This window comes from Equus caballus, chromosome 5, assembly GCF_041296265.1.
Source record: "Equus caballus isolate H_3958 breed thoroughbred chromosome 5, TB-T2T, whole genome shotgun sequence".
In the NCBI taxonomy this organism is placed as follows: domain Eukaryota; kingdom Metazoa; phylum Chordata; class Mammalia; order Perissodactyla; family Equidae; genus Equus; species Equus caballus.
Window position 1 is genome coordinate 87,006,770 of NC_091688.1, and position 20,299 is coordinate 87,027,068.

The 20,299-nt window shown below is 36.3% G+C and overlaps 1 protein-coding gene across 50 annotated transcripts in view; it reads right to left on the bottom strand.

Moving 5' to 3' along the window:
• Positions 1-20,299, bottom strand: part of ADGRL2 (adhesion G protein-coupled receptor L2) — a 595,411-nt gene that overhangs the window by 82,362 nt on the left and 492,750 nt on the right. For all 50 annotated transcript variants that reach the window (XM_070267443.1, XM_070267427.1, XM_070267430.1 and 47 more), the window contains one exon: positions 739-952. In XM_070267443.1, coding sequence (XP_070123544.1) covers positions 739-952 — 214 coding nt within the window. The remainder of the gene's footprint in view (positions 1-738; positions 953-20,299) is intronic.

Consider the following 20,299-nt stretch of genomic DNA (forward strand, 5'->3'; position numbering starts at 1 on the left):
AAGGCAAAACCATGAAGACAATAAAAAGATCACTGGTTCCAAAGGGTTAGGACAGAGGAAGGAACGAAGAGGGGAGTAGAGAGGATTTTTACGGCAGTCAAACTATCTTCTAAGATACCACAATGGTGTATACATATCATAAATTTGTCAAAACCCACAGAATGCAGAACACCAAGAGTGAACCCTAATGTAAACTATGGACTTAGGGTGATGATGTGTTAACGTGGATTTATCTATTGTAACAAATGTACCACTGTGGTGCAGCACGTCCATAGTTGGGGAGGTTGTGTGTGTGGGGGGGATGGAGGTATGATAACTCTCTACTTTCTGCTCATTTTTGCTGTAAAAAATGTTTATTAATTAAAAAATTAAAGAGCAATTATTGCCAAAGACCCAGATAATTAAACATTCTTAATACTACAAAAATACTTCAAAATTTTGAAACCCTCAAAAAAAAAAGACTACATTTGAAATATTATTCTATTTTATGATATATAAAAATTTAAGATATGTATTACATATTCCTTCTGCTATGTCAATCTATACAAAAATGATACAGAGATTTAAATGTTGTTCAAAACTTACAAAGCAGAAATCAGCATTCATAGGTAAAATCCTAACTCAGTCTAGTAAATAGACTGAGATATGGACTATACTCATCCACTTAGAAATTATTATAATAATTTTACCAATTCGGATGTAGTAGCTGACATGGGACATTAACACAAGAATATTTACCTTTGAGTCATAATTTTGAAGGCATCTGGGAGGTAGCAGTCTGTATTTTCCATCTGAAATGGGTCAGCATCACAAATCTTGTCATCTGTCCGACCATAGTTAGCACTCTCAATCATGATGACATCACTGCCTGGACATCGAAGATCTATAGAATAACCTTCACAGGATAATTCTCGTCTAACTAACCCAAATGGTAAAGCTGCTCTGCTGAAACCTTAAAAAAAAGAGAGAGAAAATTAAAATTAACTCATTTATGAAGTATTATTATTCTAATAATGCATCTTCAAGTAATACGGTTCACGTCTATATTCAAGGGATGTTATAGAAAGTATATTTTTAAGTCATTCAATTCATACATTTATTAAATAATTCCTTGGTTCTTAACTATGTGTCAAGAATTCCTTAATAGATTTTTAAAAATATATCTTTAGCTGGACTATTCATCCTTATAAGACAATTTAAAATTACTCTAACAAAATATTTTCTATACAATCTAGTCACAATCAGAAACTAACTGGCTCTTTGTGAGTAAATCCAAAGAAAAATGATAAATTTAACCAAAGGATTTATAAATAGTGACAAATTTCACAACTATAGAATGCATCAACTAATCAAGGAACAATTTTCACTTATGCAAAGGAATAAAAGCTCTGCTCTACTTTCTGCTAGACTTTTGGCCTTTCCTTCTCATTTAATGTAGACATATTAATTGCAGTTAGTAGTCTTATCTTAAAAATACTTTTGTCTTAGCAGTTCTCCCCTGAAATAACTTAGATACTATGACGGTAACATGCTTAGGGGACCATAACTTATTTCCATTTGTAGACACTTTATTTAAAACTGAAACAAATGAAAGGATTCAGCAGATGGGCATTGAAAGGAGCCAGCACTACTCCAATCCAATTCGACACAATGAAACACCCAGAAAGGGCAAAATTTCACTAAGATTCAGTTTTGTCATCTACAAAATGGAGCCGAAACACCCGTGAGGTTAGTTTTCCTACCTGCGTGACTCTAAAATGAGATAATGTACATAAAAATGCTTAGTTAGAAGTGCTATACCAATTTATGTACGAAGCAATAAACAAGAGTATAGATAACCACTGTTCATGAGGGCTGTGAAAAAGATTCCTGAATGGAACAGAAGATTAGAATTATAAGTTTTACCCATAGTTTTCAACTAGGGGTCCCATAACGCAGCAGCAGAGCATAGAACGAAGGTAAAAAGAGAGAAAGCCAAGAACAGCCACGAAGAACTGTGGGTGGGAGAAGCACATCTTCGCTGTGTGGTGTGCTACCTGTGGGTTAGCTGCACACCAAAAACTTCTCCTCCACTGCCTCCGATTTGGATCAGTTCTCTAACCTGCTGCCATCTATCACATTCCTGTTATAAAAGACTAGCAATAATTTCAGTACTTTGTCTTACCTCTATCCTTTTAACTACTCTGCCTCACATGAATTATTGCTTACATCCTTTTTAACAGAAAAAACTGACATTCAGAAGTAAATTGTTCCAAGATACAAACTTCCAAGTTGAAGAGCTGGGTTGTGTCCAGGTCAATCTAATGCCAAAACTCTTCTCTTGAACTTTATTGTACAGGGCTGCTCACTAACTCAATGAACTAGAAAGTCACCTAGATAAACAAGCATCTTCTTTCTAAGATCCAAATAGTCTTTCAAAAGAGTGATTGGATTCTACATTGGCATGATTTAGAAAACCAGCAATTCTCAAATTTGGTTGAACTCTCAGTTCAAGTGAGAAAACTAAAGGTGTAATGGGAATTAAGAGAGAAGAAAAGGACACAATCTGGAGCAAAGAAATCTTCAGGTGATTGTGGCAAGTCCTAACCTTAGTAGGTTTTCACTAAGAAGGTTTATGGTCTTAAGACATTACTAAAAGTATGTAGAGAGGTGCATCAATGAAGAAGGAACACTGAAATGGAGCTGGGCAATGTCAAGGCAAACAGTAAACAGACCAAGCTTTCAAAAAGTTCACTTATAAACTTCCACACATTCATAAATAAATTTTACATATACTACTGCTTTCTTCCATTTTCTGATACTGTATTGCCCATACAAATAATTCAGCTTAAACTAGTATTATTGTATTTGTTTTAATTGAAATTATTTCTTAGCACTTCAGAAGTTGACCCATTTCTGGGGCAAAAGCTGAGCGGAAATTCAAACAAGGGACATCAAATAAGATTTTGGAGCACAGCATATTTTAAAGGCAGAGATGATTTGCAACTATAATTCCTTAATAAAAGAGAATAAATCACATTATTAGAGGATATTACGAATATTAGAACATGTTATTAGAAAACTGGCTTGGAGCCATAATTCACAATTTGTACTATTTGTCAAAAATATAGAATTGACTTGAAGCACCGTGGTTTTTAAATTGAGTCCTTTAATTTTTGTTGCTGTTGATAGTCTGCAGGATTAGTTATTCTAAGTGAATTTTCCTCTGCTTTTGAAAGATATTTGGTAAGCTGCACAGTTGAGTGTCTTGCTGTTTTGGTAATTCAGAAAGAGGATTTTTAAAACCTTAGTCATAGTCATCCAAGAAAGTAAAGTAAGGAAAAGGAAACAAAAAGATGAGCACACTTTAATAGTTTAGTAGATTTCCAATGTAGACTCTCCTGGAGAAAGGGATCATGGTAGTTACACTTTCACTGCATGGAACAGAATGAGTTCTTACAGCGAATATTGCTTTATTTACTGCTACGTCCATTGTTCTAAACCGTAAGTGTTCTCTTTCCTACTTGCTCTCTCGCCTCTGTTTCCATTGAACTTATAATATCTACTAAAGTGCCTATTATTATTACATGGTACTGGGCATATTCATTTTTAATATATATCTTCCCTGCTAGACTGTGATGATAGAGTTCTTACTTATAATTCTAGTGCCTAGACTGGTATATGATACATAATTCCAATAAATGTTGTTGAACCAAATCACTAAATTGAACACTAGCATTTGTTTAAAACAATATAAATTGCAATGTGTTTTCCTCTGTAATATGTATTTCCTTTGGTAGTGAAAATAAAAGTAGTAAGCATTAAAAAAAGATAAACTACTTATAGTCAATGAAAACTATGTGCTGTCCTCAAAAAAGAATATTTAAGTTCTGTCAATTTATTATTTTCTAGGTACTATTGAGGTTCATTAGTGTTTCTCACAAAGACAGACGAGTTACATGTTTATAAACTTTCCTTTGTTTAAACCCTGTGTTTCCAACCTGAAATATATATAGCCATAAAAAAACAAACATGAAGAGAGAAATGAAAGGCGCTATTATGATAGCTAACATTTACACAGCAATTATTATGTTCTGGCACTGTGTTAAATGCTTTACATGGATCACCTTCTTTTATCACCAATATCATCAACAACAAAAAAATAATGGAGTAGTTATTATTATGATACAACTTTTACAGAGAATGAAACTAAGGCATCAAATAATGGGTAATTCTGGGTCTCAAGGATTACAAGGAGTTAGACTGTAACCCGGGCAGGGTTCCCAGGCTCTTTTGCCGGCCCTGTGACTTCTCAAGCCATCTTGTTGATAATACAACAGCATTTATTTTATAAGTTTTCATACAATCTGAAATTCACCAAAGAATGCTAGTAAATTAGACAGGAAACAATTATTGGAAAGGTTCACAAAACATATGGACAATAACAAAAATTGTACTTGTGGAAATGTAGGGATGTGTGCCATAAAGAGAGCAAAACCAACAACTGCTCAACTATATACATATGGAGAACACCGAACACTAAGTATGGGTGGCTGGGTCAGCCTTAGGAACTTGGGTCATTTTACTTTTCTGAGTTTTCATTTCTTTTTCTGAAGAATTAAAGTCATTTTAAAGTCACGTCAAACTTCACCAATCTATGATTCTAAATAGGCAAGCCATTTTAATCAGGTACGCATGCTATTCTAACACTTTCAAGTGATCAATAATGAATCAATTACTTGCTCCATTTCTTTAAAATATAAACATATATGAGAATGTTAACATGGATGTGCTGTGGCACAACATGCAGATGACATGGTGCCCTCAAGATAATTCTCAAAAGTACATGTGATGAACTGAGCAGGGGTCCCACAAATCACAAGCAGACATCTCCCCGGATTAACTATTCTAATCAAAGACTTAGTGGCAGGGGGAAAATGAACAGGGGTCAACGATGGAACCAAAAGAAAAATTTACATAAATTTTTAAGAAAGATGTAAATTACTGTGCCTTCTTTAGCCCCTTCACACTATTTCCTTGAAAACTTCAGGGGGTATGAGTTCAACCTTTTCCATCGAGAATGATACTTCAAAGGAAGTTTGGAAACTCTTAAACAAAACTACTGCAATTAATATTAATTTTAGAAATTCAATATTTCCACTAAGTGTATCTTATAAAAAGACAGAACAAAAAACCTATTCGTAAAAACATTTATTTACCCCTTTATTTACATCACATTAATGAGTTACTGTACTCATTAATATATACAATATATACAAACCACCACAAGTATAGCCACTATTAATCGCTCTTTTTTCCTTTGTACATGAAATAATTCTTAGCTGTTTAAATTGGATTATTTTTGAGGATATCTTTTTTTAAAAAAAATCACTTGCCAACATGGCTTTGCATCAGCGTCATGCAGCGTTTAAAAATGCTGGTAAGCACCTTCAAGAAGACAGATCTTCAAGCGCTAATCTAGACCTACTTAATCAGAATCTCTGGGTTCAGACGAAGCTGAGATATCTGTGTTTGGGGAGGAAAACATTAATTTATTTGCACCACGCTGATACAGTAACTAAGATGTGCCAAGAATTTCTCCAAGGCCTTTTTAAAGTAACTTTTATCTATCTATTGAGATTACATATTTGTTAAGTCATTGTCATCATATTTCCTCTTAATTCTCTAAGATAGTTTAAGACTTAGTCTTTGAACATATTCATAATAGCCACTTTGAAATGTTTATCTGCTAAATCTAACATCTGGGCCCACATTAGACGGGCAGTTTCTACTAAATGCTTTTTCTCCTGAGTATATGGGTCAACTGCCCTGTTTCTCTGTATATTTTGTAAATTTTTTGTTGTTGTTGAAAAGTAGATATTTTAAATAATATGCTGTTAGCGACTCTAGATTCACATTTCTGTCCCCTGAGAATTACTGCTGTGTGAGATCTTCTTTTTTGCATCTTGACTGGATTTAATGTGCAGAATCTGTCTCCCCAAGGTGTGCAGCTGGAATGTCTCCGCTCATTGTGATTGTTGTTGTTGTTATTTTAATTCATATTTTTATTTTCTAGCCTAGCTTCCTAGGGATCACTCCATCTCTGCATAGCTTAGCGAGCAGCCAATGACTGGCCAGAGACGTTGCACAAAAACCTTGAACCCGTAATAAGGTCTACACCCTCTGCTGATTGATCTGAGTGTGTGTTAGGGAGGGTGTTCAAGGTTCAGGCTGTTTTTAAGTCAGCCTTGGTTATTTACTTTCTGCCAAGTCCTCTCACGTCTCCTCTGCAGATGCGTGTAGCTTCCCAGTTAGTCAAGCATGCATAGAGAACTTCTGGTTCTTTCTTTTCCAAGATTTCCCGGCTATGTTTCAGCCTGGTTCTCCAGTGTGCCCACCAAGGACCACAACCTCAGGCTGGCAGAGCTATGGGTTTTCCCCATCTGTTTTCCACAGTGTTTACTACTTTTACTGGCAACACTACTGGGAATGGGTTCCCACCCTCCACTCCAAATCAAGCAACTCCCCCTGGCAGCAAAGTCACTGGTTTTTAAGGCCAGCTTGCCCTAATGAAATTGCCACAATGACACGGCTAAGGAGGGGTGATGGGGGGTAAAAGCAGCCCTAGTCTAGACGGCTTTAAATGTCCACTGTTCATACCAGAAGTTCTACCAGCTTTTCATAAATAAATGCTTCCCAATTTCTCATCTAGCTTTGGTTAATTTCCAGAGCCCTAAAATGGTGGTTGTTGACAATTTTGTTCAGTTTTATACTTGTTTTGAGGGAAGAGGATTTGCCACCCTCTTTACCGATCATCACCGGAAGTCCCTCTACGGACTTTACAAATATTTACTGACTATAAATCCTCACAACAACCGTATGAGGTAGGTATTATTATTATTATCATCATTTTACACAGGAGGAAACCGAGGTGCAGAAAAATTACATTTTCCACGATCACACATCCAGTAGGAATGAAATCAAGGTTTGAAACCCAGTAATTCAGCTCCCAGGTTCATGTTCTTAAATGTTACGTTAATGACTCTCCAAATGATAATGACAATTAGCAGCAGGTTTGGGGACCCCTGTTGTGGAGGACATAGTTAGGGTATACTGGGCGCTTCCATCTTAGGAGAAGGGCAGGAAAGGAAATGGTGTGCCTGATGGTCAAGTATTCAACTAAATCACTCAGTCAACATAATCAACATAAAGAAATTCCCAAATTAAAGCCTTTTAATCACACTATTACTATGATATTTATTCTAAGCTGTATTTTCAATCTATTTCTATTTCAACAAAGCAAAAAAAATAAGCATCCAACAAGCAAAGTGTAATCCAATCCATCTTGCCACCCTGACAATCGAAGAAAAAACTTGTGGGAGGTCCTGTGAGCAAAAAATCAATATTGCAGCTTTGTGCTGTGCAAATGTGAGTACTGCCAAATAGCGTTGCTTAGAGTAAAATGAACTGTTTGGCTCCATTTTCTCTACTCTGAAGAAATGATTTTGAAAAGACAGGCGTTTTTTTCCCCCAAGCTATAAAATGTCAAGCAATAACTCTCTGTGCTTTAGGCTAGTGATTGGAATAAATACCTCTCGGCAACAGGTGCAGCGACTTAGGACTGAAATCATTCACATTCAGGGGATAACTCCTAATAAACAGATGTACTGTGACCAGATGGGAATTCGTAAGACCAGAATTGGAATTCTATCACTGGATTTTGCATCATTTATGAGCATTTTTGCAAGAAAATATGCTTCTCTGGCAATAAATGGTACACTCTGTTAGAAGCTCATACTCTTGGTGGACTTCAAGCACCTGATTGGGAACATTTTGCTTTTCTAATACTGTCTCCACTCAGTGTGCTCTTTGTACATTTCTGTGAAATCATACATTCCTATAAAAGTCTTCTTATTAAGCTGTAATATAAAAACTTCAACTTTTCTGGTACTGTTTTTCTTAATTGCTCTGAACTAAACCCTGTCATGGATGCCACTGCTCATGCTGTCTAGGGTCCCAGTAAGCACCATGCCTTCTGATTATCAGGGACCTCTATGGGACTGAGGCTGTGACTTTAAGCTCTACTGAAACATTAACTCAGGCCACGGTCTATTACCAGTGCTGGCATACGAAATCTCTGATTTATTCCTGTTTATATATGTTAATGAGATTTCTTCCTAAAATGGAAATAAGGAAAATACTTAATGAGGAGGGGACATGATTTCAACCAGGCTGAACTCTAGCTTACAAGCTTCTCGAAAACTTATTTCCACTTCATTTTAATTTAGATAAAGAGAAATGTTAAAAGTAAACCTAAAAAATTATTGCACTAATAGTTCAACTTTTTCACTTATCTCTGCATCTTTATGAGGTCATTAAAACGTAACTTTTACAATCAAGGATGTATTATACAACTTTTCTTTGTATACTAAAAGACAGTAAAAAACATTTTATTTAAGTTCATAGAATGTCACTCTAGTTTTAATTATTCAACTAGTCCATTTAAGAAATAACTTTATCAACCAAACCCTAAAAAAATCTATTTTTGTGTGTGTCTTTATTAACATATAATCCTTTTAACCTGTCAGTATTATGTGGGGAGCCTACACTATGACATGTGGAGAGTAAAAGAACTGCTCTCACCTTTGAACTCATTTTCATGCCAAGACTAAAGAAAAAAAAGAGAATGCAATGTCATTTTCTAGCATAAGCACAGCGGCCTTGAAAACGCAGCAATTTGTCTGTAAATAAACTTTGTTGTTAGCATGAAGCACCAATCAAATCCTTACAAAAATATAAAGTTCTTACAAAACAAAGTGTTCAAATGTTTGTAGATTACGTAACTACAAAATAATCAATTCACCATATATGAGTGATATGCCTTAGCTTCTTGTGTCATTTTGGTTTACAGCTGTTTGGGGTTTTTTTATTTTGGATATATTTTAAATTATGAAGCATTTTAAACATATTTTTTTCCTAAAAAGAACGTTTACAGTTTTAAGCAAAATCAATTTTTGTACAAAATACTGTGATTTCCACTGGAATACACAAAAAATTACTAATAAACACATAATGAAAAATTAATACATAATTAAATCCAATTATATAAACAACAAGGGAAAAAAACTTTATCTTTGGGATTCACTAAGAGTGATAAAATTCTGGACACTGTGGATAAACAAAGGTAAAAATATTAGAATGCCACCAGCTGTTTGGTTCAAACATTACTACTTCTGAAAAGCCTGTCCATATTTTAAGGAGAAAGCATACATTATGAAACTCTCAAAAACATTTTGGGATTAAATTCCATATTAGAAAGAAATTGATCTCTCCCACTTAAAACTTGTAAATTATCCACCACTGATTAATAATTCGCAACCACCATTAAAATATAGCAATTTAAAAGTTATAAAATACTATTAGCTTAATACTGAACTCTAAAAGAAAAATTCCTAATAAGCATGTCTATTAAAAATAATATACGCCACAAAAAGAGATGCTTTTAATAGTCTCAGCATACAGCTATAACTTCTCCAAAGCTCACAAATAAAGAATACTTTAATTTCAATCTATTTTTTAAAAAACTGATGAATTTTGTGTTAAGCCTTAATATTACCCTTATTACTCAGTGCCTATGTTTAAACTATTCCCTCTACACAGGATGTTCTACTCATTTTTCTCTTAGGCAACAACTGCTCTGCAGAACCCAGTTCAAGGCTTCCTGAACAACAGGAACAGGAGAATTGAGCTCAGGTTTGGGTCATCTATTTTCCTTCTTCCAACAAACATTTAATGAGCACCTACCATGTGCCCAGCACTCTTCCAGACAGTTGGGATACAACGGTGAACAAAAATCACAATGATCCCTGGGCTGGGTAATTTATATGGGAAGGGAGTTCTCCCTGAGGAAAGGTATCATATCTGGTTCCCCATTATAATGCCAAAACCTAATAAAGGGTGAGTGTACAATGCTCTCTTTATAGATATGTGAAATAAATGGATGTCCGAATGAACTGAGTGAATGAACAATTATGAGCTCCTGTGTCAGAGTAGGTAACAAGGTCTAAGGATATCTTTACTTATATTCCTCCCCTACTGAACTCTGAGCTGTTCCATAGAAAGAGGTGAATCCTATTTACTTTCGCATCCTTGGTCTCAGCACAATGCACGGCACGTAACAGCTATTCACTTTTTACTTAATTCTATTTTATGCTTTATTTTATACTTTAATTCCTCATACAAAAAGCCATATACCCAGGAAAATGAAGATGTATTTATAGGGGAATAAAACACATCACAATTGTATCTTTTTATATATGTTAGTTTTAAAATTTCTAGTTTTCAAGTGTAAGCTATGCATACTATCAGAAAATGTTTTAGTAAAAAATCTAGATGTCAGGAGATAAAAAAATATAACAAAGATGACATCATCATCAGAATCTCTAAATCAGTGGGACTCAACTATCAAATTCGCCCTTAAATGACGGACCACCTGCTGGAGGGCAAAATCGTACAGGAGTGGTGGCCATTAGTCACATAAACGCGTCTCAAACACCACAAGAGCAACTTTACCCCTCTCTCTTTGTTCCCCTAAGGGAAAGAGAAAACGCTCTTTACATTTATTACTTTTTCTAACTAGTTAAAACCACTTTAACATTAAGAAGTTACTACTGGAAATGCAATTTCTCAACTCACATTGTACTATCAAATTAAAACTCTTAGTAATTCTGTATAATTTATTCACTGACAACAAAAAGTCTGGAGAATAATCACAGAATAAGTAACAAAACAATTTCATCATCTCCTCAGGTACAACAATGTATTTCTACTTCCACATTGATTATTTAATATAATCTTCTAGTAATTTTGTTATTTGTTTACTACCCTTCTGTTATCAGGAATTTCATTCGTAACCCCCATCCACCCAGCCTCAGAGTGTTCATTCTTAAAAGTAGTTAAAACTAGAATCGCAAATGTGAGAATTGTTCCCTCAACCAGTGACTCACCCTAAGCCATGCTGGCTCAAGGATTCTATTCCTCTCCTGGCACTGTGTTAGTCTGAGGAATAAAACTAGGGGTGGAGACTTCATTTAAAGTAGTCCCGGCAGGTCTCTCAGATCAAAGAGAGTCAAAATTTAGATTCTAAGTCTTTGTGTTAATGCCTTGTGTATTTAAACATAAACAACCAATACTTTTTTAAAAAATAGCAAAAAACCCACAAAAAATGATTAACCATAATTTCCTTTTTTAAAGGGTACATTTAAGTTCAATTACAAGAGGAATAACAATGTATCTGAATATCAATTTCCATGTCAATCAACTTTTATTTGGCAACAATAAACTCTAAAAGGTGAAGAAGTTACCTGTGTAACAACAGGCTTCCTCATTAAAGGTATCTAGGAGGGGGCCAATTAATACCAATCCTAAAACTTATTTGACTTAACTACATTGAAACTGCACTGAAACCGCCCACTCACTTCTCTCAATTCCAAACAGGAATCTAAGGGTAACCACATTCAACCACTGCTGACTCAAACAAGTGTCCGACACCGCAAAGGCATCAGATCCCCATGCACATGCCTATGAAGTATTTATTTCTCACTTCAGGTAGGAAGGACTAACACAGCCTGAAAGTAGCCTAACTCTTAACTTGACTTTTCACAAATTGTTACCCACACTAACATTTGGATCATTTAAAAAGCGTCAGCCATTTAACCTTTTTCCCACTGAAGAAGGGAGAAATTTCATGTCTCTTTCCTACGTGCAGTAAGAGGCACTCTTTCCCTAAGACCTCAAAAGACTTCTGAAAGTTAGGACTTTTATTATTATTATTATTGAACACACCAATACGATGGAAGACGATAAAGAAAGGCTGTTCTGTTAGGAGTGAGAGGGAATTTTCCAACGAGGTTCTATAGGAAAAAACAAATGCTTACTGAAGTACTTTTCCACCTCAAAAAATAACTCCTGAGACCAAAGTTGACATTGTCAAATTTACCTCCTTTTCCCCTCTAAAAAATGCTTAAAATTTCATTCCTAAATTATGTTACATATTGAGGGTATTATGCTAAGTGAAATAAGTCAGACAGAGAAACATAAATACTATAGAATTTCCCTCATATGTGGAAGGTAAACAAACAAACACATAGATAAGAAGAACAGAAAGGGGTAAAGGGGCCCATAGGTATGGTGACAGATAAAAACTGGACTTTTGGTGGTGAACATGATGCAGTTATTCAGAAGCTGAAATATAATCATGTACAGCTGAAATTTACACGATGTTATAAGCCATTATGACCTCAATAAAATAAAGAAAAAGTTAAAAAAGAGTATAACATAGCTGCAAATAAATAAAGCTACATACACGAAATTTTTTAAATCCCAAATCCAGACTGTCAGTACTAATATGTAAGACATTTTTTATAACTGAAGGTTATTTTAATCTCACAAACAGCTATAAAGATAAATTTCTAAGAGATACACAGAGCTTACAGGAACAACTAACCAAGCGGGTAATTTTTTTGTTTGTGGTGGTGCCCTTGAATTGAATCCCACTCCTAGGGACCCTGTGCACAGCAGAGTGGAAGCCTGCCCAGTCTTTTTGCGCCATCCTCTCACCTTCCTGTGCTGTATCAGACAATGATCTATTTATAGGGTTTTCACGGCCAATTCTTCCAGCATTGGGTGGCCAGGTCCTTCTTCCTAGTGTGTCTTAGACAAGAAGCTTCACTGAAACTTGTCCACCATGGGGGACTCTGCCCTTATTTGAAACACCAGTGGCATAGCAGTCAATATCACAGCAGCACGCTGCCACCACAGTATGACAACTGAGAGACTGGTGGTGTGGTTCTCTGACTGGGAGACAAACCTGAGCCATGGCAGTGAGAGCCCCAAATCTTAGCCATTGGACCACCAAAGTGGGTAAGATGATCCATAAAAGCCAAACAAACGAAATCCTTACTCCAGTGTACATTGTATCACTGTGCTATTAGTTTCCTCAACGAATGGTCCTGGACCAATTAAAAACTGCAAAATGACAAAATGAGTGAAAGCAAACACAGCAGTGAGCTCATTTTGTGAATTCCACATCAAAATGCACATTCAAAATAATCAAAACCACTACCAAATGGAAAATAGCATTTCTAACATTACCTCTTGCTAACATCTTTGGCAACCCCACCTAAACACATTTATTGCTCATTCATTCATCCATCTGTGTTTGTGCCCCTACTGCATTCTAATATCCCCAGCACATTCTAATACCCCCATTAGATTATATTCTGGAATAAGCCATAGAAATTAACAATTCTCAAATTGGAGGCAACTCCACGACTTCCACAAACTGCAGAAAGCCCACTCAATGGTACAAGTTGTCCCAGAAGCAATGAGATAACTTATAGATGTACTCTACTGGGATACTGTGAGTTAAAACAGACACCGCTGCCCAAAATGGTATGACGGTTATCTGAAAATTCCTTAAACGACAATACAATGATTTGGATTTCATGAGTGGCTTCAGTATTACTATTTTTGTGTTGTGACATTGAAGTCTGTTCAATTTTTAATGAAAAGATGAGGTTTTAAGGAACACACTCAAACTATTCAAATCTGTGTCAGGGGAACACTCAGGGAGGGAGAGAAGAAGGGAGGGAGGGAGAGAGGAGAGAGAAGTTTAATCTGACATTGCAAAGTTAAAAAATGTAGCCTTAAAAAAATAATACTGGGGGCTGGCCACGTGGCAGAGTGGTTAAGTTTGCACGCTCTGCTTCAGTGGCCCAGGGTTTCACCGGTTCGAGTCCTAGGTGTGGACCTAACACTGCTCATCAGACTGTGCTGAGGTGGCATCCCACATAGTACAGCCAGAAGGGCCTAGAACTAGAATATACAGCTATGTACTGGGGGACTTTGGGGAGAAGAAGAAAAAAATAAAATAAAAATAAGATTGGCAACAGATGCTAGCTCAGGTGCTGATAAAAAAAAAATGAAATAATACTACTTTTCTGTAGAGTTAAAATTATATCCTTTCTGGTATTTAACTGCCAAGCTGAACATCAAGGGAACTGAGAGACAGCACGGCAGCAGATCCAGCTGTATAGCCCCTGCCCCTGCATACACGGTCCACTGTCATCCTCATACTTGCTCCCTATGGGTACCAACAGTGCAGAAGCAACAGAGCAGTTCCAACTTCTGGATTCAGAGATCCTAACAAATTACACACAGTTGCAAGAAAAAAGGCTCTTAGGAACCCTGTCTGAGCCAGTGTTGCTAAACCCTGGTGTACTACTCAGATGCCCCTTCCCTGATACTTTAAATGTTTATTTCTCTATACAATCTCAAATACTTTTAATTTCACCCTTAAGAAGTTGAATGTTACCAGATAAAAACTCCCTACTATTCAAGGCAAAAAGAAAAATAGAAGACTTGCTAAGAGTCTCAAAAACAAGCAAGAGCTTCTTATCAGAAAATGAGAGAGCAAGTTTAGGTGAAGCTGATTTATAATGACAACAGGTATGTTTCAGAAAATTACATCTCCCAACATTACCTGTTTAAACAAACAATATAAAGGTTAAATATTTTATATAAGAAGTGCTTATAAATCATGAGTATCGATTTCAAAGTAGGTGAAGAAAAAGAACAGGAAAATGAAATAAACAGTAGCAAATAAACATATACAATGCTCAGTTTAATTGGTAAGGACAAAAAGAAGGCAAAAAATTAAAATTTGGTGAAATTTTCTCCCATCAAATTACCAAAGATTGGTTTGTTTAGGTATCGTAAAACACCCTCATATATTTTGGAGACTACAAACTGGTACAATCTTTCTGAAAAGAGTCTTACCAAACCCCTTTTGTAAGAACATAGTCCAAAAAGGATTCAAAAATTGGACAAAGATTTGGATAGAAAGATACTCATGATAATGAAAAATCTGAGACAAACTGAAAGACCAAAATAGGGAAACGGTTTAAAAGTAAATCAACAAAATAGCATATGATGCAACCCTAACAACCAATATGGTAATATAAATATAATAATAATTCATGTTATAAATACTAAAATAATAATATCTAGTGACTTGGGAATGTGTTCCCAGAAAATTATGCAAAAGAGTTATAAATCTACATATAAATATATACGTATGAATTACAAATCTACTTCTCTCTATATATTTATGTCCAGGAAAAACAAACCCAGGAAGTGGAACCCTTTTTGGTATAGCAATGACCAGTTCATCGAAACCAACTGGGATCAGTAATCAGTGAGCTGATGAAAACTGGCCATCAACCCTTAGGTACCAAGAAGCAGAACTTGAGTTAAAGTGAGCAGGTGAACAAAAAGGCCCTCACTGGAGGAGGATAACAGAAATCCTGGTTCCCTGTATAGGAACAACTTGAAAATATACCATCTCTCACCCTGGGAATCAAAGTGTTTCCTTGATCTTCATGGTTCTGAGCTACTGGACTCTGTCCGCCAGACGCCTATGTGGACGTGGAGATCCTGGTGGATTTTCCAAACACTGCACGTATCCCCAACTCCTTACATCTAATTTCCTCACTGCATCTGAGATAAGAGTTTCCTTGGGCCCCCACATACTGATTCAATAAGGAAAGAAGAATTTTGCTAAAGCAGGGGACGGTCTCCTACAGACTGCATCGGGTTTTTTCCTACCCTCCAACTCAGAATTACCATCCTGTTGGTTGTTCCAAATTCCCCCCAACTCAATCCAGGCTTCTTCCCAGTCTGTCCAGCGGTTGCCCCTTTATGGTTGCCTGTATTAACCCTTATGCTGAAAGGTGGATGAGTGATCTATTTTTATGCAATTAACTATTTATATAAAAGAAAGAAGCAAATGGCACCTGTGCACCAAGGTGGTATGGAGAAAATTCCAACAGTTTGTTTATTCCATATAATTTATTAAAATGTACAGTGTTACAATGTTTACACTATAGAATTGAATCTTGCTTTATTCACCATCTAAAATCTGGTATGTGCATTCCCATTTTTGTAATTTTCTTCATACCATTCTCGCCACTTGGAATTCCTTCCTGTGTGCTCAGCTTTGGGGCCTCCCTCTCATGGAGGGCTAGAGAGCTCCCTCCTCTTAAAGCCTTCCCCAACAGAAGATGCAGTACAAAAATAGGATGAAACTAAAATGTAGACCTGATTCAGAGACAGGATGATAACTTTTGCACTTAAAACAAATTGTGTGCACAAGACCCCCCCAAAACACACTGACAAATGTTAGGTTTTTCAAAAAGAAGTCACTTATTGCTAAAGAACAGCATTAAAGGAAGGGTCACTGGTCATCGCAGTGCCCCACAGGCAGCCCTCTTGTACACTGAGTGTTCCTGAAAGGGCAAAGAGTAGAGCCAGCACATTCATGTTCCTCAGGATGCCCCAAGAATGCAGAGACAAAGAACTACCCCCGCCCTTTAGTGACATGCTCTCTCCATCTCCCTGGTGATGTGGACTTTGACTTCCAGTGTCTGCTCTGCTCTGCAACAGTATTCTGCAAGCTTGTCGACCACATCCACTTGTAGAAAAGCATCCACTTAGTATATTCCACAGGCTGGCTACTCTGCCTGCTTCCTGTGTGCTGTAAAACCTAGTTGTTGGCTGCACATAGATCTTGAAAGTCTCAGTCTTCTGGGACAAGAAGGCTTACTTCTAGGAACTTCTCAACCCTAAGCTATTTTGCAGATGTACACTGTCCAGCACAGAGCATCCAGATTTGAACCCAGGTTGCGTTGTTTACTACCTGAGTGATGCTGCTCAGAGGTAAAGCTCTGAAGTTCAGTTTCGCTATCTGTAAAATTGGGATAATAACAGCTCCTAGGTCTCATAGGGTTTTGTGAGGATTAAATAAGCCACTACATGTAAAGGAGTCAAAATAGTGCTTGGCAACTGTAAGTGCTAAATTTTGCCAGCAATACTTTTCTTAAAAAGTGGTATATTTCACACCTAGTCGTAAGTTCTAGATTCCATCTCCAGTGAACTAAGGAAACAGCCTAATTGTTAAATTATAAGCCAGATATAATTGAGTAACTCATTATATGTAGACAATTTGCAGATTATGAAATCATAATTATAGGTAATTAGAAATAAGCTAGAGATGTTGTTCCCATCTCTCTTCCTTATACTTTGAGGTCACAAGGTTCATTTGCCAATTGTGTATGTGTGTGTATGTGTGTATGCACACAGACAGTACACCGATAGATAGGTCAGAAAAGGGACCATGACTTGCAAGGACTTAGAATATTCTAGACATAGTATACATTATCTCATTTAATTATCACAATGACCCTGGCTGAATCCACAGAATATCCTGGCTGCTTAGTAAATTCTTACTCATCCCTTTTTAAGATTAGAAACAGGAAAAACCTGAGGAGTCTTCTCCGAACAAATACCCAAGCTATCCCACCGCACCTCCTACACTGTGTCATAATTCTGACAATATATCCACATTCATTCCCTGCTCTTACCACACAGCTTCAAACTTATCTATCTTTGTGTTTCTCCTTTTAAGACTTTAAAATTCCTTGAAGGCAAGAATGGATAATTACTCCTGTTTTTGTCCCAAGCATCTAACATAGAGCCTGGTTATAGCAAGCACTCAATGCATACGTGATGTTAACTTCACATCTCAGAAAATGGAGGCTCTGGGGTGTTTATCCAAGGTCACATTACTATGAAAAGAATCTGAAGACTGGCTTTACTGGTCCTCTCGCTGAACGATGGTACCTCATCAAGTCCTATCAGTAGTTATTTTTTGAGATTCCAGGCCACTTCACTTCAGCACTCTTCTAGCCTATTTTACCATGGGCATCATTGCAATCCTAAGAAGTCCTTCAAAACCTTTCCTAGACATTTAAATTAAATCCATCAAATTTACACTAAAGGGACACCGATAATTTTTTCACAGATTTTCCATAGGTTATATTAAACTTATTTTACAAACTATATGTTTGAATATACAATTCTCTCACCTAGTAACACTTCTGAGTACTATACAAGTGGAAACTTTATTTGGAAATCTGATAGGCAAAATTTCAAAGTCATCCAAAAGTTAGTAACAAACATTTTAATGATGAAAACTTCATTACATATAACATTGCTTCAATTTTTTCTGAGCATTCAGATGTCAGCATTTTTTATTACCCAAACCAAATGATCGAAGACCCTAAAAACTTCGGCAGGATTCCAGGGAAATAGCCTACAAGGTTCTATATCTTGGTCTATTGCCTTGGTCACCTTTGCTTTCAGCGTCTAGCACAAACTCAGCCTGTTGAAGAAATTAACCATCATCTTATAATTCCATTTCACTATTTCTGAGGAAATATGCTTGCCTACACATTACTCGTAGTAAGGTATATTTTGGAAGGCTATGGGAGTATGCCCTCTATGGATATTGGAAAGAAAGAGATCTTTCTACATAGAGAGCCGCAGATAAAATTTTCCTAAGCCATGTAGAGCTTTAAGAGGAACTTTTAAGCTTTTAAAGCTTTTTAAGAACTTTTAAGCCTTTTAAGAGGAGCTTTAAGAGGAAGCCATTGGAGTGTGCTTTCTGGAGCCAGAAAACAACTGTTTATATCTTAATGTTTATATTTTTATGTAGGAGTTGTCATCTTGCCTAGGCCCCTATAGCTCAATCTCCTATTTCACTAACAATTTTAATTGAACTAAAATAATCAGATGGTACTCACTATTTCTAAATATTCTTACCATTCACTTTTCAGACTCAAAATATGTTCAACGTTATACAGTCTGCAAAAACAGGAAATAGTGTGGTATCAAAAATCTAATGTCACCAACTTCAGTAATGGAAATGATACACTATTTTTATTAAACGATTCCACTATTTTCTCAGGTACAATTAGGAATTTCTTCATGATGTCTTCCCAGCATCCATCACGCTATAACTTGAATTCCATACTCTCTGACTAAAGATGGAAAATAAAGTCTGCATGAGGGGACAGATAGTTTCTATTCTGTTCACAACCATAATCCAGCACCTAAAGAGGTGGGTACTTAATAAATACAGGTTACCATGTAACTACATGTCAAAACTATATGTTAACATGCCAACAGTAGCCTACCATATGTCCAAATATTAGAGCCAATTTTAATTCCTTGAGATAACTCCATTTTTAATCTTTTAAATTCAATTTTCTATTAATTCCCCTACTTTTATCATATATTTCAGCTTTTTAGCCCATTTATTCATCACTGAAACATCTGCTGAGTGGTCACCATGTGCTTAGCAAAACACAGTATGCTGAAATGAATTTTGCAGGTTCTATTTTTAAGCAGCTCCAGTCTTAAAAGTGTAAAATGGAAGCACATCATACAGTGAGAGGTGAGTAACTTCACAAAAGATAGAAAACTATCTTGACAGGGGGATGTCAAGGAAGGTTCCTCAGGAAAGGCAGTGTTTTAAAATCTCTAATATCAAAAATACACAAACTGAAACAGGTAAGGAGAGGACTAGAAGTGAAATTACAGAAAGATCATATCGAGGTCACTTTTTAGCTTATAAGAACTATCATTTTAAAAAATACCACAATATATGGAATGCATAGTTGCAAGTATTCCATCAAAACATTTTTTCTCACTACAGTTTTTGTTTAATCAACAAAGCTAGCTTCATTTCAGTCATTCAACATTTCATAAAGGTTTACTTGAGTATTTTGCAAAAGTATTGAAAATTGCTCTGGTATTTCTAAAATACTAAAATAAAACCCAAGTGTGTTGACAAACTCAATGAAACCCAGTTAGCGTGTGCTGTAAAGACGGTCAAACTAATTTATTATACTGTTTCTCAAAAGAGGACTTTCTGACTCACTGCCTACAGCCCCCAACCTCATCGTTTCATGAACGGCCCTTCTGAAATTCTCTCATAACTCATCCTCTCTACCCTTTGACTCTTTCTCTACTTCAGTGGGACAGCCACTCTGCTACCTTTAATCTTTGTAAAAGCAGATCTGATTCTAGCAGGCTTAACAGGTTTGCCAGCTCTCCTTGGTCTTCACGATAAACCCCAAATGCCTAAGCATGGCTGCAAGGCCTCTTGACTTTCCAGCCACATCCAAAGCGTCCAGACTCATCTCAATTCTCTGCCCCAAATGAACAAAATCAGACTCATCTTTCAAAGGTATAGTCTAATGTCATGAAGTATCTTCTGAAGCTGACAATCAGAACCAATCACTTGCCCTCCATGCTCTCACAGCTTTCATACAGGCCTAAATCATCGCACTTAGTAATCAGGAACAATTACAATTTATATAGGTACTACTCTCTCAGAATATCAAGTCTTGCATCTTTC